The following is a 24,398-nucleotide window of genomic DNA, read 5'->3' as shown; positions in this document are numbered from 1 at the left end:
CCCTTTCTATTACGTTTCAAAATTTCATCATTGTCAGATACATCCGAAGAATCGATCGATATCGTACTACTTCTAGTATCAGAATTTACATTAAAAGTCATCTTACGATTATTATTACAAGGATTTTCGGAGCACCAATAATAAATCGTCTATATAGGTAGATAATTAAAAATAAATTAAATTCAGATTTTGTTGTTTTTGATATCTATGTCATAGGTTAACGATTTTATGATTTACCCATACAATTCCAACAATCCAAAATATAGAAAAATATAGAGGTAGCATCATCATTTTGTTTCATTAAGTGATTTAAATAAACAGACAATAGTTAAAAGGAGATTTCATAATTTTGAGGTTTTAAAAATATGTTTATGTCTAATTTACATCAGTTGTTTCAAAAAATGTATATGTGTCTAATTGATATGTTCATATGTTTCTTTCTTTTTTTTTTCTTTTAACAAAATGTGTAAGTTGAAAAATTCAATTCTATATCGTTGTTTGTACGTGTATGTGTGCATGCAAATGAGTAAATGTGTGGAAGGAAGGAAGGTAGAAGAAAGCACCTACATATAAAAATTAGTCTGTTGTATTTTATATTTCATGTATTATCAATATTTTCTGTTTCCTCTATGTCCATTTGTTGTTCCTCCATATTTTCTTTAACATCATGTTGAGATATAAGTTGTTTATATCCATGTTTCTTGGAAAATATACCTAACGGTATCAATTTAAAGGTAGCCAATGGTTTATCAAGTAATTTCTGTAACAGGAACAAACGATTATTTCATTGTATTTAACATGTAACATGAAATATAGAAAAATATCTTTACCAAAATCCTTGCTTGTTCTGGATTTAACGTTTGACCCTCTTTACATACAATATAGTCTTTGATTAATGTTACCACACCCTTCTGTAAAGCTGTGGGCATTCCTAATTGTCTTAAATGAGGTTCTATACTATGCGAAAACTCTGGCATTGGCCCTTCAGGTAACATTATAGTTTCTTGAGCAATAAATCCAGATCTAGCATAATCTATTTCTTCATATTCTTCCATCCAATCCAATACCTTAACAAGATACAAACAAATAGATACAAACTTAATATTTTATATTAATATTTTAATAGACAAATATATACCTCCTTCTTACTCCTGTTTGTAAATAGCAGACCGCATTGTCCTCTTAATGCTAATGATAATTTATGAAGACCTTCTGCAGCTTCGGTTTCCGGTAATTTACCGAAAGCTAGCGCTATCACCTTGTTTTTACCAAAAAAAAACCGACTGTCTTTCCATTCCGATCGTAGATCTTTAAGTTTGTTATTGCGCATATTATGTACGGATAGAAGAAATATCCTGTCATATTTCTCAACGCAACTTCTAACATCCTCCACAATTTGTTGTTTCAAAGCAAGGCCTTTCTTATTTGTTTTCGTAAGAGATACTGTGAAATACAAATTTATCAATTACTCGGAGACACGTGAGGCATTTTTAGGTTAGTCTGGGAAAATTATGCATTCGTAATAAAACAGTAAATAAAAGCTATCGAATAATATAGCGTAACGTTACTTTTCTTATCTCTTTTCGACTTGGGCATCTTTTTGCAAGGATATTTTAAAAATCACTGATAACGATTGGTCGATAGAACTACGAAACACTTTAGTGATCCAGGAACATACTTTACGATAAGTGTACATGTACTTGAAGAAAATGGCGCATAAACGTACGCGGTGCGAGTTCCAACAGAATTTTTAACATTATTCAAATTTAAAAGAAATATGTCAAGCAAAAAGAAAAATTGTATAACTTTTAAATTAATTGAAACAACGATTGTAACCGATTGATTGAAATGTAAAGAAGAATGTTAAATTGTTTCTGATTCGGTAATATCATACTAATGTAAATGCATGCAATTTAATCAATTGAAAATGTGTACCTACTTATGTATATATTAGAACAGAATTTTAAAGGAAGCATAGGAATAGCAAAGATATTTAGAAAAATGTAAAATAATTGATTTTGTCAAATGCACGCAAGCGAATTAATAGTTTGTCGATAGAGTTGAAAAAAGGCGGGAATGGTAAAGAAGTGTATTTCGAACGGACGGAAAGCGTCAAGTGAATGCAGTTCAAGATGGCGGCTTCCGCTCGTTGCGCCAGTGCACTCTGTGAGATCGTAGTGGACGGGAGCCGTTGAATACGCCGAAGCCTCGACTTTCTAGGCCGTTTGTAACACTCTAAAGGTGAGTCTTTTTTCAAACGTAATTATATGCGTGTGTACAAGTGAAGCAGAGGTCATTGCACGCAATGTCTTTTAAAATATCGCCCGTAAATAATACGAAGTGTAATTGAACGCGGATCGTGTAGACCCCGTAGCCATGCAGTCGCCTGATCTTTTTCACAAGTTGCTCGAAATAACTTATAACTTGGTCGTTTTATTACATTTTCGTAGTCGAAATCGTTCGTTTCGACTCGTTCTCCTTTGATGTACGTCATCATATCGTTTCGTTTATCGAACGAATTATCATTTTAATAAAGTTCGTTAGATTCCAGTACGATAAAAAGGTGGTCTGAAGGTAGTCACTTGCCGCTCACAGCGGATGCGACGCACGCGACGCGACAGCCCTAACGAACAAGATAATTGCCGCCATCTTAGTTGTATAGTTGGTGATGAAATTATACATTTTATGCTTAAAAAGAATCGAAAAAATAATTAGTTTCAAATCTCGTTCTACTTTGTACCTAGACGATAGTTAACGTATTGGCAGTTGTTTTCATCGAACATAGGAATTTCTTGATATGACAACTAACCGCGTAAGTGCTGGATCGATGTTACAACTAATATTTGCTTGCAATATTTGATCCCTTATATGGTTCGGAGAAATCGGAGATACATTGCGTAGTAGATTTAGCTTGTTCTCTCGCGCACAATATGTATTTGGCCTGCTTCCGCTTGAAATCGTGCTAAAGCACGACACGCGCTTTCCTTCTTCGTAAAGGCGTTGTGCCGAGCACACGCCCTTTGACAGGTGAACCGATCATCGTGCTTTCGATATTGCGTCGACACATCTTACCTGATAAACACCCAAGTCAATATACGTAATATAAGTATCCATCAATAGTAACATTCGATTTTAGTTTCCGTGCGTTAGACTATGTATAAATTTATGTACTGTCTCATTATTGACCGATATAACACGCGCGCAGTTCATAATCGTCCATTTTTCTCAAAATATGTAGTACGTCATTCAATTTCGTAAAGTATTTCCACGAAAAAGATTGGACGCAATAACGCGCCATTCTCTACCTTCTCTCTTCAATTAGTTTATAGCAAATTATCTTTTATTTTTGACGACATAATTAATTAGCGTTCTGTTTGATATGAAAAATATTAATGCTGCCGCTGTTCTCTTCACATTCGTTTGCCGACACACGCGTAATCGATCGATCATTAGCGAGAATAATGTTAATCGGCAATTTTAGTAGAAGGTACTTGAGCATTTGTTCATAGTGGAGGGAGACCGTGAATTCCCTTTCTCGCACCTTTCTTTTACTCTTTCTCGGTCATCGAACATATCGAATTGAGATAGAGTTTACTGCTTTTGCCAAGGTCGATAATGACGATGGCAATGACGATAATACCGACGATAGATTTTCGTTCCCGTAAGCTTACTTATTAAGGCTCGCTCATTATCATATAAGTGATGTGTTCCATAAGTTTGTCATTTTGTTATTTCAAGGTGTTTTCCATTCCATTTCTAAATTTATTGGAATAAGCGTAAACACCGTTGGTACGGTAATTCTATTGATTCATGTCAATGTCCTATTCCTTCTTTTTTCCAGTCTGACCGTCCTTTCGTTCGATCATTACTCCCACCTTTCTCTTATTTTTTTTTTTTTTTTCATAATTCGGTAATTTGGCGTGCAACTGTTGTAAGTACGAATTTGAAATGAAAAATTCCTAAATAACGCGAGAAAAGCTTCGAATGATAGTTGTCGCGCTAAGTTTATACGTAGTAATAAATTGGTGAGTATGCATGCGGTCTCGAGTTGTTGATCGATATGCTCTAGAATTTGACCGAGCAATAGCGCAGGGGGTTGTTCTTGTTTAACGCTAGTAAGTTATTCGCTACCCTTAGATACCATTGTTCGTTCTTTTAACGTGACACTATAAACTAAACGGCTAAAACTAGTTGGTTAAAAACAAACAAGTTCTTGCTTGTTAGAGGTTGAAGAAAGTCTCGGTGGTTGTGTTGTTACATGTAGCGTTATATATCAAGGACAACTGACAATGAGAGAAAACGGTAATTAAACGCGTTATCGAACGTGTAGTCAGCTATCGATTTTATGGTTCCATGGACGGACCATAGGTATAACACTTTGTGGCCGCGATCGAAATTTGTGGAAGCGTGTATGGTATGAATATCGTGTACGGTCGGAAATTGAATTTTACCGGTTAATAAGGTATCTTGGATACGACAAGAACGTCGCGTGTCTCTTTAATCGTTGTTCACGATCGTATTGCCATTTTGACGAGTGATCGCATCTGAACTTTTCTATATTCTCTTTACTGCTAACGACTAAATCGAGCAGGTGTTTTCTTTTGTTTAAAAAGAACGAACTAAACAGACTTTTCCTCTATCTATTTTGTCTTTGCTACTCTATTCGATGAAATTATTAGTTTTATTCAAGTGACACGCTTGTTTATTTATTCGGAAATATTTTTACGTAATTGTTTATGTTAAGCATCCTTCGGCAAAATATCGACGTTATTTGCGAGTTATTGACAATAAGAAGATATAATCGTAGAGGTTTTTCATTAGCTTAGGTGTGCTTGCATCAGTTTGCATTATTCGCTTTTTCGTATCGTTTCTACGTTACCATGTTTTCAAACGTCTCTAAATTGGTTCCCCGAGTCTAAGACATTCGAGCAAGCGTCGCATATTATCTTTTGTTCCTATAGCCAATGGTTTAGTAACATCGATATATCGATTCGATTAGTCGGTATTATAGAATTTCGAGGTTTCGAAAGATCCTCTCGATTCAGCGAATATATCGCGATGTATCGTGTATTCGGCTAACTCGTGAACGAACGAGCTGAACCGAATCGAAGCAGCGAGCTTGACATCATTCGCTATTCCAAGACGGCTGACGCAGAAACTCACGCGAGTTCATCCTGTATAGCTGGCGCTGTGTTTCGCTTCTTTGAATGTACGCACGCCACCTCTAACGTAAATACCAATTGCGCACGATGTTTTTTGCTCGATTTTTTCAAGAATAATCAGATATGATTTTTGCTGATAGTCTGAGATGAGTATCGTGTTCGGTTCGATAACTTTTCGTACGTTTGATAGGATCGTCGCATAAATCGAGCGATCGATTTGTCGAGACGGATCGTGTTGGTACGGAAACTATTCGGTTTGTATAAATCGTAATGCGGTAGGAGCGTTTGCGATTTTATCCCTTTTATCGACAACTTTTGCGTGCGGACGCGCGCGTGCGCGTGTACGTGTGTGTGTGGTCGAACGTGAAACTAGAAGAAGCGAGTAGTAGAGTAGCATAAAAGTCGAAAGAAGTCTGACTCGTTGCAGTCAACCTTTCCCCCACCTCGTTGGTGTGCTCGATGAACTCGAAGTTGGCATAAGATTTCGTCGTAGGTGAATGAAAATATCGAGCGTAACGGAAGACGCGTGTATTAGAAGACGAGTGAATGGCAGCGGTACAAGCACGCACTTGCTACGTCGATTGCCCGAGTTAGCTATTCGAGTACCGGCAATAACAGCGTGTTAAACAAGCACGAGTTTTTCACATGATTCTCCCTTTTCTTCCTTCTTTTCATTTTCCCTTAATCGTAAAATTAAACATAAGTCGTGGGAATAACAGCAAGGTGGTTAAGGAAGAAGCAACGGAGAATGTAGATTTTGTATAGAATAGACGGTGAAAATCATTGAGTCGAACTCCTTCGAAGGGAGTAGAGATACACTTGGTTGGAGATGAGAGTCGAAAGAATATAGAAGCAGCTGCAATATCACGCCTACACGTTATCCGTGCACGCTCTACCACCTGTAGTACACGTTGTTGCTAGTTCGCAAAAGCTCGCCCTTTATACGTATTTCAAACGGAAACTGGTTGCCGATGTCTCGCGCGTTGACACGGCTCTCGACTAGCATCGTTTTATTTGTATTGTGTCGTAAATACAAATGTTTCTTACGCTTTCTCTCGTACCTATAACTCGCACTTTGCTCACTGATCATTCCTACTCGTTGCTTTCTCGATATATTATCAAATCTTGTAGAACACAGCAATAAAAATAGCATGGTGCATATACTATTGAAAATCAATAACGAAATATCCTCGAGTCTGGCGACTACGCCCGGTGCTTCGACGACGCGACGAGGTAATGGAGAATTTCGTTGGGCACGACGAAGCTTGGAAAATACGAGGACTGTTTTAAGCCGGTCCACCTGTACAAGGTCAGTGATGTAACAGTTACGCTTCCTCGATTCTCGATGGCCTGGACTTCTCTCTTTTTTCTTCATTTCATTCGATACCTTCGATTCGTTCGATACGATCGATTTATATCGATCGTCTATTCTCGAAAAGGCGTATTCAAGTTGGTTCTTCGCGTGAAACGAGAAACTCGTTCATGGCCGACCGACGATCAAACGAGCTCTTTTGCCTTATCGGTTACTACCGACGTCCTGCGACAAAAAACTGCTCGTTTCTGCTCGTTTCAAATATTTGCCCGTCTGCGAACGCGGAACAGAGAAAAAACAGTGATATCGTTTAACCGTATCCCTCTTGCAAATTTCAGCTGAATTAAATCTAAGAGAAGTCACTCGTGAATAAGCTGGTTTTGTTATCTGGAAATCGAAAATTGCGAAGTTCTTGCAGCTACCGCGCTCGCATGACGCTCGTCCAACGACTTGCTCCCTTCGGTAATATCGCGCGCTCTTAAACGTTTGACACGCACTGTGCTTCACGTAACACCGTGCATCACTATACGCACCTTGATGCGCAGTCTGTCGCAACTTATTTCACCCGATCTTCCAACGGTCGTCAACCATACCCACGTTCGCTCGCTCTACTGCACAGTCTATGATGCAATTTATTTCACGCTTATCACATATCGTATTATTCTATAATGTCCTTTCGAATCGAATGTGTTTATCGGAATATTACATACTTTGTGTCGTACGAATCGAAAGCGTGAAATCTAATCTCTTGTTGTTTCGCACTGTACGAAGAGCGATATCGATAGAGTCTTAATGACAATAACTAAATTACTTCGCTACTTCTCGACGTCTTATCGCTATGGATTCGAAATTAGAAGAATTCCTTCGTATTTGCTACCGAGCTTTTATTACGTGCAATAAGACGGTCGAATCGAGACGGCAAATTCATGCGTTGCCCACCTGTTTCTCTCTCATGTCTGTATATACGTACTTACGTTGATCGGTAGGAATATACGTGAGTCAGGTACATTCCATAATCGGCTGTGCATGCGGAGCTACTACTACTTTACTTTATTGTTTGCCATCGAATTACCTGTCGTTTCGTATGAAATGTTCAAACGTTAAATTCAGTGGTATCGCGATACGCTACCACCAATAACAAGCAATGATAAATCGACGAAAGAATCAAACGAAAACGTAACGCTTGAACTTGTCTCTTATTTTCTTGATTACTATCGATCGACTCGTTGCGACTCGTTTGTTTGGCTATCGTCAATGTGTCAGAGCACGCGTGTCAAAGGCAACTCATTTTAAGGATTGCCGAAGATAATTAGCTCGATGCTATTCTGCTTTCGATTGGTTTGTGATAGGTATTTGGACTGCGTGTCATGGCCAGTGAAAGTGCGAATAACGAAATGTTAGATGCTAAACGACAGCTAGCGATGTCTAATCACGTAGCTTTCAAATGTCGAAAGTTTGATTGTTTGAAAGAGAAGAGTTTAAAGGATTGCAAGCAGCCCAAGGTTACGTCGTATTAATTAAGGGATAGGAAGATTGTTCTTACAAGTGTATGATGATCACGAAATGGAAGCCTGAGATTGTTTTGTTGCAAAAGAACTATGAAAAACGATACAACACTTAGGACAAAAAAGCATTACGATTTAATGCACGGTTGAATGATTCAGCCACGAACTATACTATCGGTTTATCTGTTTTTTCTACCAAAAAATTTCTCAGAAACAATTGGTCGAAATAAATACGCTATTTCTACCAGATTCGGCAAAGAGTGGCAAAACGGCATTAGGAGAGTTGGGGGTGAGCAATGGAAAATGGTGGCCAAGGCAGAAGGGCGGGTCGGTTGCAGGGGTTGCGCGCGCCTCCGCAGATCAATATTTCATTTTAGCTTCGCCAACCAGCTAAAGAGTAAAGGAGACAAAAACTACCTACCTCTTCTTGTGCGCGTCTTCTCGATACAACCATTGTATTCTACATAATTACCACTTTTTCTATACTCGTATTCTCGTTGATACGAATCGTCCACATTTGTCTTTTTTTCATTATCGAACCAAATGCATTCCCATTTTTAATTCGTCTTTTTTTCCTGCTTGCCTTCTTCTCTCTCCCCCTCTTTTTTTCACTTCATATATTGTAGATTTACCGAAAAAAAAAAGAAAAGATCAAAATATATGCACCTGCGTTCGTGACGCGAATCTGTATGAAAATTCAGAAATTATTGAAAAGAACGAACCTCGAGGCCAGAAGATTTTGCGGAATGCCGTTTTTACCGTTTAATACGTACTGCAATTGATTTTACGTTTGCGTACTTAGGCTACAAGTTGGCGAACCATAGGACGAAAAGTAGTTTCATTTAAAATGAAAATAGAAATCGATCCATGTCTGTGAATGTTTATTTGATATATCGTATATTCTCAAAATGATTCGCCGGCAGGAACTGCGTATCACGTGATGATACACGTGTTTTCGCGTCACGTTGAGGATTTGATTTTACGCGCAAGTGCAATTTTCACTGTTCGCATACATTTTTATTAAAATGCAAAATAGTTTCGTCATACAAATCTTTTCGAAGTGTCTTTTCTAAAAGTATCGTAATAATTATATAAATGCAATTAATTATGTATACAAATAAATGTGTGAAACGTTAATATATACATGAGAATATATATGTACGTATATGACAAATAGCTAAAAAATTATCACGACATTTCAAGATTTCAATTTTTCACTAATTTGAAACAACCATGGAAAATGACGTTTTGGTAACTTGTACAGCGTAATTAACGAAAAATAAAAAGTATGAGAAAAGTGGACTTGACGTAAAAAACGATGGAGAAAAAGGATGTACCTATCCGATTGATTTAATTCGAGGAAACAAGTTTGAAGGGATACGAGGCAGGAAGAAAGAAAAGAAACGACAAGAGAAGAGAAGAGAAGAGAGGAGAAGGGAAGGGAAAGGAATGAAAAAAGAAAGAGCAATGATATAGAATGCATGCGAAAGAGATATTGAAAGTATATATGCAGAATATATAACGCGTAGCGCTGCGTAGCGCAGCGCAATACGACGCTACGCATCGTATTCCATGGCTGGCGTCCCGGGACAGGGACAACCGTGCGCCACTGCCCCACCCAACCTTTCAAGCCGGCCATGCTGGGCGAACCGATCAATACTTCGGCTCGGTCACGAAGGAAACCGAGGGAAACCGACCTAGGACGAGTAAAACCGACTGCGGACGAGTCCGGGCACGAGGCGCGCCGAGTCCCCACCACGAGCAGCGTTGCCGGCTCAGTCGTGCGGGAGTGGTCACTGAGGGATGTGTGGTACCGTAACTGAGTGACTGAGGAAAAAGACCCGGCGTAGTTTCTCCGCGTAATACGCTCTCGCTCTTTACCCCCCTGAACAAAAAAGAACTAGAAGTACCGAGAGTCTAGTCAGTTTTCGGCCCCCCTCCCGATTTTACGCGAAACTACGGAATACGCTGATCGTATATTTATTTAAGTATTTATTGTACAAAAGACTTTAAATATAGGTAAGATTGCGACGATTCGTTGCTCTGCTTCTTTTCTATAAGTCTATGTCTCGCATTTACTTTTCTGCTCTATCTTTCGAGTTCCTCTCTCGATTTACTTAAGTCTCTAATTATTTTCTACCTATTTAGTTTTTCTTTATCTTTTTCGTTTGACTTTGTTCTTTGCTATGCATGCCAAGGCACAAGTGATTGCTTCCGTATCTCCTTTATTCGAGCCTCCTTGTTTCAGGCTGTATTATTATTTCGAGAATGTACTAGAAATTTCGATTTGTGTCGCGTTTTTCTACGATTAAACTAACGAGCCAAGGAGAGTGAATCGGTTATCGATCTCTGCGGTATAATACTGCGACGCAGTAGAATCGAAGTGAATCGGCGCGGTCTCCGCAATGACGCCGATTCGTTTTTCGCCGGAAGCAAGGTGTTCCCGTTGTTGGTTTCTTTGTCCTCGGCTTGTTCAAGTCCATATCGCGACATGAAGCGGTTGTGAACGCTTCGAGGACGGGGCGTGTTAGCTAAGGAGAGAGAGAGAGAGAGAGAGAGACAGAGGGAGAGAGCGTAGACAAGGAATTTCGCTCTCGCTTCGTGAAAGTAGCGCCGTGGCGCTCCGTTTGACTGCTCCCTCTTCGGCTGAGATACGCGACTACGTCGAGCATAACCTCAAATCATTCATGATAAATGTACACAATTTTTTTTTATTCCAAAGCGTTTCGCGCGTTTGACCTTCGACCTGACAGCGTCAGTTTTGCTCCTCACCACCCACGGAAGCTACCACTTTGCGTGTCTAAATTGAATGTCTTTTTCTACCTCTTAAAACGTGTTCGTGTGGCAACTGGTAAAATTTCATTAAACCTCCTCGTTTCCTCTTGTTTCTTTGGTTTATCAATTTCGGTTAATGTATTTAAACGCGAAAAATAACGATTTAAAGCAAGCGTAATATACCGTTAACAGAACTGTAATTTATCGTGCAGAATATAACGCGTAATATAACGAGATATAGATAGACATAGATAAATGAGAATCGGCCGATAAAATTCGTATTTTTATCAACGCGACAGAGATGTCACGTTTTTCGATCCGTGCGACATCTTTATCTTCGCTAGTATTCATCTCAGTGACTGAAATTATCGCTTTTTGGTGACCAATTCGTGTAAGTTATTTCATTTTCGAGATTTTTAATGCAACGTGGGATTGGTCGTGGTAGACAATGGGATCGGCGATCTATTTAGGACCAAATTCGAAGTTAATACGAGATGAATTGTAAGAATCGTTATATGGTATTTGAAAGAAGAAAGATAAGGGTACGAAGAAATTGTGAAAGAAGCACGAAATATGTATTTCGAGATGAGTAACGATTGCAGAGAATCGAACGCGTTAATCGCTCGTATCGTTTATCGAAGTAGGTTTGACCAATAGAAGTAGATGGAGAATTTATATCGGTTAGTTCGAACAAACAGTTGTACGTATTTCGTCACGTTTCATTCGCGATCCGATTGAAAAATTTGCGCCGGAAATATTTCACTGGCAACGTGGGATTTCTCATTAGTTCTCTCGTAGATCCGGCAACAGTGTCGCCGAGTCTCTGCTAACCTAAAGCCAGGTGATTGCGCGCGATTAAATATAGGACGTCGAATACACCTACCGGTTTAATATTTCCGTCCGGGTTTCTTCGAGGAAGAATTTGGCTGCTTGACCTTCCGTCTATCTACCGTCACGCGGATCGTCCTACGTGTTGAATAATCGACCAACGATAACAACCGTACGAAATGATACGAAATTTGGAAAAAATTAACTCGTTCGATTCGCAATTTGCCATTTTAATACCGTACCATAGATGTATGTTTTCTTCGAGATGTTCGATCGAATCTCCATTTGACTCCTAATCCAGCTTGTCGTTACTTACGTCGCATATAATTTTATTAACTATTTGCACGTTAACGTGAAAAACGATGCTCGATGAATGTATATCTTGTAATAAGATTTACGATCAATCGTTTTTCTCGACCGTCGTGCGAGCAACGTATTCTTGAATATCTTTCTGCATGGTGCAATGTTCCAATCCGATATATAATTGTTTATAGTAAATGCCACGAACCGGAAGCACGTGAACAAGAAATTTTAATCTAATTTTCATTGCCGTATACACATTTTTACAGAAAAACGGTAGCTTTTTCCGATGATATAACGTCCTCGCGTGCCAACAGTCCTATTAGACGAATGGACGCGAACGGTGATCGCGACAATAACGATCCATACGCGGTTTCTACGTAACTTGCATCGTCGTTATATTTACCAACGTTAATAGGCGATAAGGCGCGCTAAAAGAAAACAAGTTTCGAAAAACTGCACATCTGTTTTTCAACGTTGAATCGCGCTCTTAAATTGGGTATGCGCAAATTATGGAAAATACGCGCGTGCGCCGCTTTGCGAATAATCGTTTGGAAGAGCTGCTTGCTTCATGCTTGCCTTACGACAATGATGTAAACGTTTACCGATTGATACGTAAAACACCGTTGTTCGTTGCCTCTTTAAGTAGCGCAGAACGCATTTCGCTCGAGGAATTAATAACAAAGACTCACCATATATCGCAAATACACGAAATCGATCTTGTTGCAGCTTTTAAAATTACTTACTTTGAACATCAATGCGTTTCAGCTTACGATTAGACGTAGGGTAATAAGAACAAGGTTCAAATAGCGAATTCTAAATTTTTTATTGCTATTATCGCGATAAGCGACGAATTAATCCGTATTTATCGTATATATAGGGATAGATTTTTTCGAGCCGTGTGAAATCTTGAAACGAGAATCGAACGGAGTTTGCGCGTTATTTGCGTGCAGGAGAAAGAAAGGAGGATGATCGATACGAATGGGAGTAGAAAACGACTCTGCTTGAAGTCGAACGAAACGTCGTTAAGCATCGGTAGGGGAACGCGTAGAGAAATGGTAGTATCGTTTCCGGTATAATCCGCGATTCATTACTTTCATTCTTGGATGCAGTTGTAATCGACGCGTACGCGTGAGAAGTATATAGATTTGCTTGTTACGTCGCGTCGCAGCGTGACTCATTGGGGGAGAATCAGGCGCCATATGCGATATAGCTAATATAAAAGCTTCGTGCCGATATTACGGATTCTCCCTAGTTACCGTTCATTTCGATTTTCGTCGATTCTATCTATGAATCGATGCTCTTAACGATCGTCGAGATCGAGAATGTAGGGTAAAACGCGTACAAATACGAACCGAAGATCTCGGGAGCGCGTGCGCGCGCACGGTCGACGAACGGTCGTAGAACGTGTTAAAAGGAGTCGAGATGTTTAGATGTGTGCCTACTACGGTTTGGCGTTGTAACGCGGTCCGATGCAGTGACTCATCGTTACCATGCGATTATATCTACGTTAGTAAAGATGTCGTTGAAGTTTTATTCTTTCCATTTATGCGCGATCCTCGTCGATCGATCATTCTATGAAAAATTTCACGATCGTTATACTCGTTTCCATCCTCCTTAAAAATGTAACGGATAAAAATCGATCGAATGCACATAAAAATCTATCGATATTAATAGAAACAGGAAAGGGAACGTTCGCAGTAGCCTGTGTCGTTTCCGACATAATCGGTAGGAATAATCACGCGATAACATCGTTCCATTGCAAATAATATGTTAGTTGAGTGCACGATTTGTAGACACGAATCGTGATAAGAGAGTATTATAATTATTACGAATATTATTGGATAGAAATGGTTGGCAATAGCGAAAAATTAATCGAAAGTTCAAGTTTTCAACGTAAAATAGTTTTCTGTATTAAAACGTAGATTTTTATCGAACAGCGAAATCCATTGTATTCGATTCGATTTGATTTAGAAGGTAAAAATGTTTCGTTTAGAGCTAAAGGTGCGCGCGCGACGCGTTCATGGTCAAGGTTGAGAAAGGCCGAATTTCTCTTTCTGGTAAATCCATTGTCAATGATCGTTACCAAAGCGAATAAAAGGAAATGTAACTGCGTCTTCGAAACATCTGCTCGCCCATAGCTTCGAAAAAGAAATTCCCTATTTCTTTTCGAAGAAGAAGGAAGAAAATACTCGCGACACTGGTGATCTATGTGCGAACGAGGCCAGTTAGGTTGAAGCAGGCGCGCGCACGGACCGAGTACGTCATACTGTGTTCTAAACGCGTCGGTGAAATCTATTCTCACGCGCGTACCAGCGACTCCCGGATAGATGAGAAAAGGAACTCGGCGACATTGAAGCCGCGCGAGTTAATCCAACTGTGTTGTACCGTTACGTCTGTGTCGATGTACGTTATGTACACACCTCCTTCTCCTCTTCTCTTTTCCTTTTCCTTTTCCTTTTCAGTAACGTTTTCTTCGTCCTTCGCCTATTATTACGACGAATAATATATCGTGATAATTACGCCCGATCGAATTCCCCCGTTGTCCGTTGGGCTCTGTATATAGGGATTTTTGTTTTCTAGCCGACACAATGTCCGTCGATAAGGAGGAATTGGTTCAGCGTGCAAAGCTCGCCGAGCAGGCAGAGAGGTACGATGATATGGCAGCTGCGATGAAGGCAGTCACCGAAACAGGAGTCGAGTTATCGAACGAGGAAAGGAACTTGTTGTCGGTAGCGTACAAGAATGTGGTTGGTGCAAGACGTAGCTCGTGGCGAGTCATCTCCTCCATTGAGCAGAAAACCGAAGGTTCTGAGCGCAAACAGCAGATGGCCAAGGAATATAGGGAAAAGGTTGAGAAGGAGCTGCGTGAAATCTGTTATGACGTATTGGTAAGAATTCCAATTCCTTTTTTCGCTTCTCTTTCACATTTTATTACGAATTATCGATGCAATTTCCATTCGACGAATAACGAAATTCACAAAAATGGGAAACGTTTGCGCGTTTCCTTCTTAAGGGGATGCGATCGACCACGATACGTGCATTATTTTGGTCGGCACACTCTGATATGGTAGATTTAACACGTCCACCGAGCAGTAGCTGGCTTTCGGTGTTTATAGATGGATCGTCTTACATCGGTGAACGATCCTTTCTGTCGCGTCTGCGTATTCCAATGGCTGGCAAAAGCAAAGATCGCTCGTCGGTTTGGATTTCACGTGGCTTGATTACCACCGGCTTGGCTCCTTGTCCAATAAGCTTGTCTCGCGATCCTTTCTCGTCGTCCAACGAGCGTGACAAAACTCGTTTCGGTAATCGCGAGAACGTCTCTCTTTATCGCGATTGAATTTGCTTTGATAGCGATTAGCTTGATGCGACGTGTCTAAATATTCGAAACAAATTTACGTAAACGCGTTTAATATTTGAAAGCGCTATAACGACGAGCGTTTGGAAAACGGAAAGCACGGAGTGTTTCCCAATACTCACTGGCGCGTATTCGTCGCATATATACGATGGAAACGGATATTTTTCATTTTTGTGCGACGTTACGTATAAACAGATAGATAAACCGATGTAAATATTTAAATAGATGGGAAAATATGTGAAAATTGATCGCACTGTCAACATTGCAGGGACTCCTTGATAAGTACCTGATCCCTAAGGCTAGTAATGCCGAGAGTAAAGTATTCTACCTCAAGATGAAGGGCGACTACTACAGGTATCTCGCAGAAGTCGCTACCGGAGAAACCAGAAATGGTATGTATCTGGTAATGCGATAAATTACTAACAGCTATACAACTACAACTTTACTGATTCCGATTAATAATCACCGTTAGACAAAGTTGATTTTTCATCGACGTCCTTCTAAAGTGTTGATACGATGTAAGATTTTGTTTTTTCCTTTTTTTTTTTTCTTCTTCTTTCTCGCGTTACAAAAATTTCCTTCGAGATACATGGTAATTTGAAAGTAATTGCACCATCGAAGATACACTTTTGTCTGTAATCTGACATTGAATTCGTACGAGAGAATCGATATACGTCTTTCTTCGAATAGAAAGGTGTCGCACAATGCTCTCGTACCTGTGACCGTCTTCGTAGTTGTACTTCGAAAAAAAAAAAAAAAAAAAGAAAAAGAAAAAAAGGAAGCACAGCTGCAACGGCAGGTGTTCTTCGTTGAAAACTACTCTCTGATATATTCTTAGATTTAAGTGGATTTGAAAAATTCCACGATACTCGTCGTACGCCGGAATATCTGTGTATAACGTGTTATACTTGAACAGAGAAACGTTCCTAAAACGTTGGTGGAATTTAACGCCGTATATTTTTCTCGATAATGACAAAAACGTCTGTTACGTTTCATTTCACCCATGTATATTCGATGTTAAATTCACGTAATAACATAGAGAGAGAGGTGTCGTTTCTTTGGAAATTAGTTTGAAACGCGGACAAGTCGAATTACAAGTTTCGTAAATTGATGTCGGTTAGTGTTTATCGGATCGTTATGTATCTATGTTGTTGTCATCATCATCATCATCATTATTATTATTATTATTATTATTATTATTATTAATATTGTTATTATTACTATTATTATCATTATCAGTATTGTTATCATCGTCACGTTATCTGCGAAACGTTAAAGATGACCATGTATCGAGGTACCATCGGTGTTAAATTCGAAATATCGACGATCACGAAAAGGTTGAAATTTTGCTGATAATTTTGCACGTAATATATTCAGCCGTGGTAGACGACAGTCAGAGGGCATACCAGGATGCGTTCGAAATCAGCAAGTCAAAGATGCAGCCTACCCACCCGATCAGGCTAGGTCTCGCCCTGAACTTCTCCGTTTTCTATTACGAAATCCTCAACTCTCCAGACAAGGCCTGCCAGCTGGCCAAACAGGTATAATTCGCAAAGGCGAGGCGTTGATACGCATATCGATAAATAGAGTTTACAGCAATCGCGGAAAGATGCGAAAGGATGGTGGTGATGCAGTGGAGGCAAAAAAACATGATATTCCGCTTTATCGTTTACGGGGTGATGGAAGAGGCACTTTAACCTTTCCAACTTGTCGTGTGTACCTAAGCTCTGGTCGACTTCTTTTTGTTCGCACAACCGTATAGTACGCTCACGTACACCATAACGAATACTGTAAATGTACGCGTAGAATTGACGCGAGCTGTGGATGCTCGTTTCTTTTTCCCGTTTCCTCTTCGTTCTTCCTATCCCGACGTCCCCTTACATATATATCGCGATAGAGGGTGGTCACGCTCTATGTATACGTTTGTAGAAATTGTAATATGGATTTCCCGGTTTGCATTACAGCGGTAGTCGAGGATTCACAGAAAGCGTACCAAGAAGCGTTTGACATAGCAAAGTCAAAAATGCAGCCTACGCATCCCATCAGGCTCGGTCTTGCTCTCAACTTCTCCGTTTTTTATTACGAGATCATCAACTCACCAGACAAGGCCTGCCAGCTGGCCAAACAGGTATAATTTATAAAAACGAGGATGATGTCGGTAGTGTTCGCAGCAATCGTGGAAAGATGCAATAGGAAAGACGACGGCGGTGGTGATGCAGTGGAGGCAAAAATATGATTTTACTTTATCTTTCGATGGGAAGACGCTTTTACTTTTACAACGTATCGGCCTGTATTCTAAGCTTCGTGATCGAACTCGTGGATGAATATTTAACCCGAGAAACTTAGTTGCGCACAGGGGATGGATAGTCGCTCCATTCGTTCCTTCTCCCTATTTTTATTCCTACCGATTCCGATGTGTACACACGCACACACACACACACACACATACAGACATACACTTATACAAATGTACCTCGACAGAGGTTATTGCGTTATCTGGAAATTTATGAAAGTCATAATTTAGATTTCTCGGTTTGCATTGCAGCGGTAGTCGAGGATTCACAGAAAGCGTATCAAGAAGCGTTTGACATAGCAAAATCAAAAATGCAGCCTACGCATCCCATCAGGCTCGGTCTTGCACTCAACTTCTCCGTTTTTTATTACGAAATTATTAATTCTCCGGCTAGAGCCTGTCATCTTGCCAAACAGGTTAGGGATAATCGACAGTTTGATGCTTGGTTGGATGACTATCTTAGGTTAAACGAATAAACGTACTTTATATGATTTACAATTGACATCAGTGTGCCGTGATACTGTGCGGTAAATGCTATGTTATTGAGTGCATACTAACCCATAAAAAAAGCAACAGAAAGAAAGAAGCTCCTTCGATATTTGGTGTGATCATTGCTGTAATTATAGTCTCCACTGTATCCGGTAACCATTCCGCATCATACGCATTTAATACGTATATGTTCGTAACATTTTCTATCTCTAATAGAAATTGGTGTTAATGCTTTGCACGAACGTGTGATCTCGCGTGATTGAAAGAATGCGGTTCCTGTAGTTTTGGCGCGATTGCTGAATAAAATCGTGTGTGTAAATTGAAATGAACGCGGAATCTACGTTTTATCCAATTTAACGTTTGCATAAATGTTTTAGGCGTTCGATGATGCGATCGCAGAATTGGACACACTTAACGAGGACAGCTACAAAGATTCCACGCTAATTATGCAGCTTTTACGCGACAACCTCACTCTTTGGACCAGTGACACGCAGGGCGATGCGGACGAAGCACAGGAGGGTGGAGATAACTAACCTTCCTAAGCTTAAGTCCTTTCTAACCTAATAAGAACATCCTATTCTCTATCGTCCCCCCGTCCCTTGAAGTGCTCACCCATCCATCCACCCGAGATCGATTTTTCATTCGCCTGACCTTTCGTCCTTCGCGTACCTCGCTGCCCTCTCTCCCTCCTTCCCTATCACTTTTATTCTTTTCTCATTCCGTTTAACAATCTTCGTTATCTTGTCCGTTTTACTATCCTATCGTTCTTACTCCTCGTTTTATTATTCTGTATCGTCCCTCTTCGGATTTCCCCTCTATATCTCGTCCTCTCTTTCTTCCATCCTTCTTTTCATCTTCCCTACCGTCCTTCTTTACGTCCTTACTTCCTTCTTCCACACTTTCTTCAGTTCCACATTCGCAAGGGCAACGTTGCCTTTTTTCCCCGCATCCTTATTTTTTTAATCTCCTCCTCGAAAGTCACGACCTCTTTGTTCTAATGCGACCGCACACCGCTGCCAATGCCACCGCCACAGCTGTTACGCCCGATTCGAAAGCTCGAACACGAGAGAATCTCGTTCTCGACCGTATCCTTTCCTAAAGGATCGATTCACGTGCCGGTCGCTGAATATACTCGCTATTGTCACTCGTCAAAAATTTTGAATTTGAGTAATCAATTTCAAAAGGAGTGTCAATCTACGACAGGAGGGGCAGGGGGGATGGAGAGAAAGGGGAGGGATAGGGAGAGAGAGAGAGAGAGAGAGAGAAACGAAGAGAAGATAACAAAAGGCCAAGGAAAAAATTAGCGAATTTATGCGAAATTAACGTAGGATATTGCGTAACCACGCCTCGCGCGGCCCTTAACGAAAGGAAGCGGTCGAGTCGTGAGAGTTACTCGATCTCTTGACAACAAGTTTATCCAAGGGAAGCGTTATTGACTCGTGTTTGTGTGGAAGAACGGGAGAAAACAAATTGTGGATGAACAGAGGAAAGGACAGAGAGAATTTCGCGAACGCTGTCTCGTCGTACAACGATAAGGTGTAGTAGTAAAAGATAGTATCGAAGAGTATAGAAGAGGACAAAAATGTTATATGTAATGTTACAAAAGAGAAAAAGGGATAATCGCCAGTAGATTACGGGGTGTAAATGATGCTGTCGAAACTGTGACCGATAGAGGAAAAATATTGAATAAACTAGTCTTTGACGGGTATGTAGAAACAGAAACATGTGTCGATATCGCTGTTCGGATGAGACGCGGGATGCGAAAAACAGCCACGAAACACTGTCACTACTCCCAAATCTGCTCACTATTTACCATCTAAAGTATCGCTAAACGAAACAGAGATTCGAGAAGAAACGAAGTGAAAGGAAAAAAAGCACGCATGAATCTAATTACATTATATCCAGTTGTCATTAAATTAAATTTCACATTGTCTAGCAAGTACGATATTATTATACGAAGGGAAGAACGCAGGAGGAGAAAGGAGAGTAAAAATACATTAAGTTATTAAGTTCCAACACATCAGTGGTGACTTAATTTTTACATTTAATACTTTTTTACATATTGCACGTTAGTAGTACACGATAAAGTCTTACGCATACACACGCGTGCACGCAAGTACAGAATACTACATTTCGTGTGCATATTCGTTTCCTGTTTTCTATTTCATTTCTTTTTATATGTACGCGTACCCGTGTGTGTATGGTTTATAATTGACACGTTTAAAACGACTCTTTTGCTTTTACATATTTTTTTTTCAAAATTCGAATTTCTGCCCTTATCATAGTTGCTGTGTTATCGAGGTGAGTGAAGCACATAACTTTAAGAATACGTTTTTATCCATCGTGCGCCATGACCGTCCGTTGCTAACGCGTGAATATCTGAGAAGGAAGGGGACGCTTGATTTTGATTTCTCAAACAGCCAATCGATACGTGACTACCTCTTAAGAAATTTCTCTCCATATTTCTTCTGTCCTGATTTTTAACTACGATAATTCTCACAAGCTGTGATTCTCTTTCTCTCGTTATTCTCCGCCTCCTCCATTTCCTCTCCTCTCTTCTATCTTTCTTTCTTCCCCTCTCTTCCGTATATATGTTATAATATATATACATATATTATACACAATAATATATATACAACAGATATTTACCGGAAACTCGATTACTAATGTCATGATAAACGAAAGGGAAAAAAGAAAACGAGAACAAATTATGTGTACGCGTGTAAAAAAAAAAATCATATTCTCCTTAATTTTAACATACATACGCAAGTACGCAAGCATCTATACTCATTTGTATATATGTATGTGCGTGAGTGTATGCATGTATATATATTATATATATATAATCAGCTTTTTTGTCGGCATGATCGATCTCGTGAAATTTGTCAATAGAGTTCGAGGATAATTCGTTATATCCTGCTATTTTGCAAATTTATATTAATAACTTTACAGAATGTCTTCTAAGCAGAGCATTATCTATGAATTCGGTTAATGCAGAAAGAGAAAAAAAAAGAAAAGAAAAGAAAAAATGCGAAGTTGGCGGAATGAATTTTTTTCCGTTTGTTCTTTAACGGATAAAAGCTCCGTTATAGATCTTTGATCGATCACCTATATAGCGACCTATACCATCAACCAACCATCACGACTTATCAAACAACATGTTTCTTTTGGCATCTCGGGGTGACGTATTCAAACGGCGGATCAAAGACGTGTAACGGTCTATGATCGGCTCGAACGAAACCTTGATAAAAGGGACGAACGTTGCCATTTTAAAAATGGAAAGAGTCAAATGATAACGATAACTCGATAAATCGATCGCGTCCAAATGCAACGGATACGTTCGGTCCAGGGGCGGATTAACATGTATATATGTATGAATCAAGTACTTCTAATTATTTGAGAATTATGGCAAGTCCGTTTTGTATCTTAGTTAAATTCTAAGTAACAATTCCTAATTTTCGCCGATCGAATAAACGAAATTCCATTTGTTTCTATGTTAAAACCAATCATTCTTTTTTACAATATTAAAAATAAATAAACGTTAAATATTTGTTCGCTTTCGTTTCTTTTTACTCTGTTTCTATTGTTACATAGTCGGTTGAAATCCTTAGAAATCCACCATCCGCCTCTGGTTCGGTCCATTCCATTAGGTCCTAATCTACCTGTCTCGGTAGAACGAACTCGACATATTCTTCGTCTCGTATGCATGGATACTTTTAAGTGTATGTAAAATACGCGCGCTTACCCTAAACACACAGGCGTAGACTTACATATACAGACACAAAACATATAATAATATACGTAAATGTTTACCATATGGAAACAAATAACGATTATCGGTATTACAGCGTGTGTTGCGTGGGTAAACGTTCCCCAAATATGTTGTACTTTTTAATGTGTCCATGTTTCTGTCGCATTCAACACACAATAGAGTATGAATGAACGAAGTTGGAGTACGAAAACGAGTCGATTTTGCAGAGGTATCCATAAAATCGATTCCGAATAGCAACGCGAGAAATCAATACCAATCCGTAGATTACGATTTCGTTCGAAAAGTACCGATTGAATCCGCGATTGATAATTTTATTCTTTTTAATGTGCGTTTCCTATCGGTTTACGCAAGTATCAGTTACCGATGCAAAAGAGACTGAGAACTAAGAATGGTACGATAAAATTACGCAGAATGGTTCCCGAGAGAATCTTCTTAAATCCAACTATAAATGAACCAGTTAAGCGAGTTCGGGTAGATATTATAAAAGGAAATTGACACCATTCTTTGAAGGCAACTACGTATATTGTTATTTAATACCGGTCTCGCGCAGCGCATCTTTAGTAACATTCAATTCCTCTTTCTTTCTCCTTGGCCATTTTGGAATTCCTAAATCATCGGCGTTCCATCAATATTTATCCTTATATCCTTGTTATTACAAGGAGCATTAATTCGTTGTAATCGACTTATATCTCTTTTTCCTTCAATATTTTGATCTTCGAGTATGTATATATACATATATCTTTTTTTTTTTTTTTTTTTTTTTTTTTTATTAATGACATCGTCGTAAATTTACTTTGTAGATAAAGAGAGCGAAGATCTCTTACGGGTTACGAAGGGGTGATGTACAATTTTTGTAATTTTCTTATTTGAATCCTTCCTGCGCTCATTTCCTTTATTCATTTTCTCGTTTCTATTTACTTTTTACTCGATCATTGTAAAAGTTTAGATTAGTAATTTGATTATCGAAATATTTATCACTATGTTATAACAACAAATGGTAAAACATTGTCCTTCACTTTAATAATTATATAATATCTCGATTCGTAAAATTTCTCTCTCTCTCTCTCTCTCTCTTTCTCTCTTTCTCTCTTTCTCTCTCTCTCCCCATGGAGAAAGCTCTAGCCATCGCAAATTTCAAATATTCATCCGCTACATTTTCCTAGTTTCCTCGTCCCGAGTTATGTTGTTCTATTTGTATTTATCATCGATCATCGTAATTGTAAATTATAATTATTATAAACGTTTACACGAAATAATAAATTCTGATAAAATGTCTCAGAAAAGCCATAATCTCGATTGTTCTGCTTTCCAGTATTATCAAGTTCTGGAAGGACAGTATATTCTATATTGAGTCAATAAGTCCAAAAACATAATAACGCTTACATCCTTAACAGTATTTTAAATACAGATTTTGAAAACTTGATTTCGGAGGCTAGGCCAACGTAAGCACAATGTTCCTATACAGTAAGAATTCTTCGTTACAATTAATATTATTATTATTATCGTTTTCATGCTCGCTAGCTTCGTTATAATTTATCTTCGGTATCATTGATTCGAGATCCATCTTATGTAGATACTGAAGAGAATTAGAAAATAGGTAAAAATAGGTTCGGTTGGATGTGAAATGAAAATTGTTTGATATCATTTTCAACGCTGATTCGAGCGAATAAAAGCCTAGAAGTGGAGGGGATTGGTTTTTAATAAAACAGATTGTGTATTAACAATACTCACTTAAATTTAACCCTCTTGAAATAAAGGAAAAAGCAGTGTTGCAACATTTTGGTAACCTATATTGAAATTAAGAACTTAGCCATTGAATGGGTTCGCGATGTCTTTGTACATCTTGTTAACTTTCAAAGTTTATACGAAAATATGTATGTTTGTATATTCGACTACGAAAATATAGTAATTTAGTTGGCTTTTAATAAGTATCCGTATGTAGATCCTTACATTCTTGTGTCGCGTCATAATTTTTTATCTTTGCATACGTACTTGCATACGTGTATTTTTTCAAGAAACGAATCCTACTGCAAAATAATTAATACGAGTCTTTACATACAATCGACGTAGTTGATAAAAGAACTATCTATTTTCTTCAAATATCTAGATTCTCTTTATTTTTTTATCGTTTAGTTTTCTTTTCGTTTCTTTTTTCCAATACAACCGATTATATAAGATCGAATCGGTCTAATAGTAGTTCACGATATTTCGACATAACATCTTTTGTTCCATCGTGCTCTGTACTAAAAATATGAAGTCATAGGGCAAGATAACGAAGTGCATATAACGAGTACTTGCAAAGTACTTAGTTTAGTTGAGTACTATTTTTTGCTCATAGGGCTGTTATCCAAATCTTGACATGATTGCTGGAGATAAAAAACCAACGATTTTTAAATCAATTACAGCTGATTTTTTAAAGAATATCGTCACGTATAATTTTTTTCGGTACTGATTTCCTTCTTCAGAGACAAAAATTCGTTACTTAATAATCTGATCATAGATCAATCTATATACATGTATATATATATATAAGACGACATAAAAGTTTTCTACAAGTAGTTGATGAAATTTTGATTTGTTAAAGCAAAAGCAAATAGATAG

At 38.8% G+C, this 24,398-nt stretch overlaps 2 protein-coding genes across 6 annotated transcripts; one reads left to right on the top strand and one right to left on the bottom strand.

The window, feature by feature from the left end:
• Window positions 1–584: 584 nt before the first annotated feature.
• Window positions 585–1,822, bottom strand: Rplp0-like (ribosomal protein LP0-like). The gene is made up of 4 exons (XM_072002659.1): window positions 1,569–1,822; window positions 1,139–1,443; window positions 831–1,067; window positions 585–760 (listed from the first exon to the last, which is right to left on the bottom strand). Exons 1-4 carry the CDS (start codon window positions 1,594–1,596, stop codon window positions 599–601), a joined length of 732 nt encoding a protein of 243 aa, XP_071858760.1. The 5' UTR covers window positions 1,597–1,822; the 3' UTR covers window positions 585–598.
• Window positions 1,823–2,084: 262 nt separating this feature from the next.
• Window positions 2,085–23,080, top strand: 14-3-3zeta (tyrosine 3-monooxygenase/tryptophan 5-monooxygenase activation protein zeta). Of its 5 annotated transcripts, none has more exons than XM_072002657.1 (5): window positions 2,085–2,241; window positions 14,466–14,773; window positions 15,512–15,635; window positions 16,621–16,784; window positions 18,403–23,080. In XM_072002657.1, exons 2-5 carry the CDS (start codon window positions 14,474–14,476, stop codon window positions 18,556–18,558), a joined length of 744 nt encoding a protein of 247 aa, XP_071858758.1. In that variant the 5' UTR covers window positions 2,085–2,241; window positions 14,466–14,473; the 3' UTR covers window positions 18,559–23,080. The 5 variants fall into 5 exon arrangements, with proteins under 5 accessions (XP_071858758.1, XP_071858757.1, XP_071858756.1 ...); XM_072002656.1 differs by lacking the exon at window positions 2,085–2,241 and adding an exon at window positions 9,741–9,998; XM_072002655.1 differs by lacking the exon at window positions 2,085–2,241 and adding an exon at window positions 13,361–13,391.
• The last annotated feature ends 1,318 nt before the right edge of the window (window positions 23,081–24,398 follow it).

Source organism: Bombus fervidus, chromosome 4, assembly GCF_041682495.2.
Source record: "Bombus fervidus isolate BK054 chromosome 4, iyBomFerv1, whole genome shotgun sequence".
In the NCBI taxonomy this organism is placed as follows: Eukaryota; Metazoa; Arthropoda; class Insecta; order Hymenoptera; family Apidae; genus Bombus; species Bombus fervidus.
Note: the sequence above shows the minus strand (reverse complement) of the source record. Positions and strands in the feature narration are given on the sequence as shown.

Coding starts and splice junctions, on each gene's coding strand:
- 14-3-3zeta (XM_072002655.1), top strand. Junction 15,636..16,620: donor TACCGGAGAAACCAGAAATG/GTATGTATCTGG, acceptor TAATATATTCAG/CCGTGGTAGACGACAGTCAG. Junction 16,785..18,402: donor CCTGCCAGCTGGCCAAACAG/GTATAATTCGCA, acceptor TAAATGTTTTAG/GCGTTCGATGATGCGATCGC.
- Rplp0-like (XM_072002659.1), bottom strand. CDS start 1,596: ATGCCCAAGTCGAAAAGAGATAAGAAAA. Junction 1,444..1,568: donor GTCGAAAAGAGATAAGAAAA/GTAACGTTACGC, acceptor TGTATTTCACAG/TATCTCTTACGAAAACAAAT. Junction 1,068..1,138: donor CAAACAGGAGTAAGAAGGAG/GTATATATTTGT, acceptor TATCTTGTTAAG/GTATTGGATTGGATGGAAGA.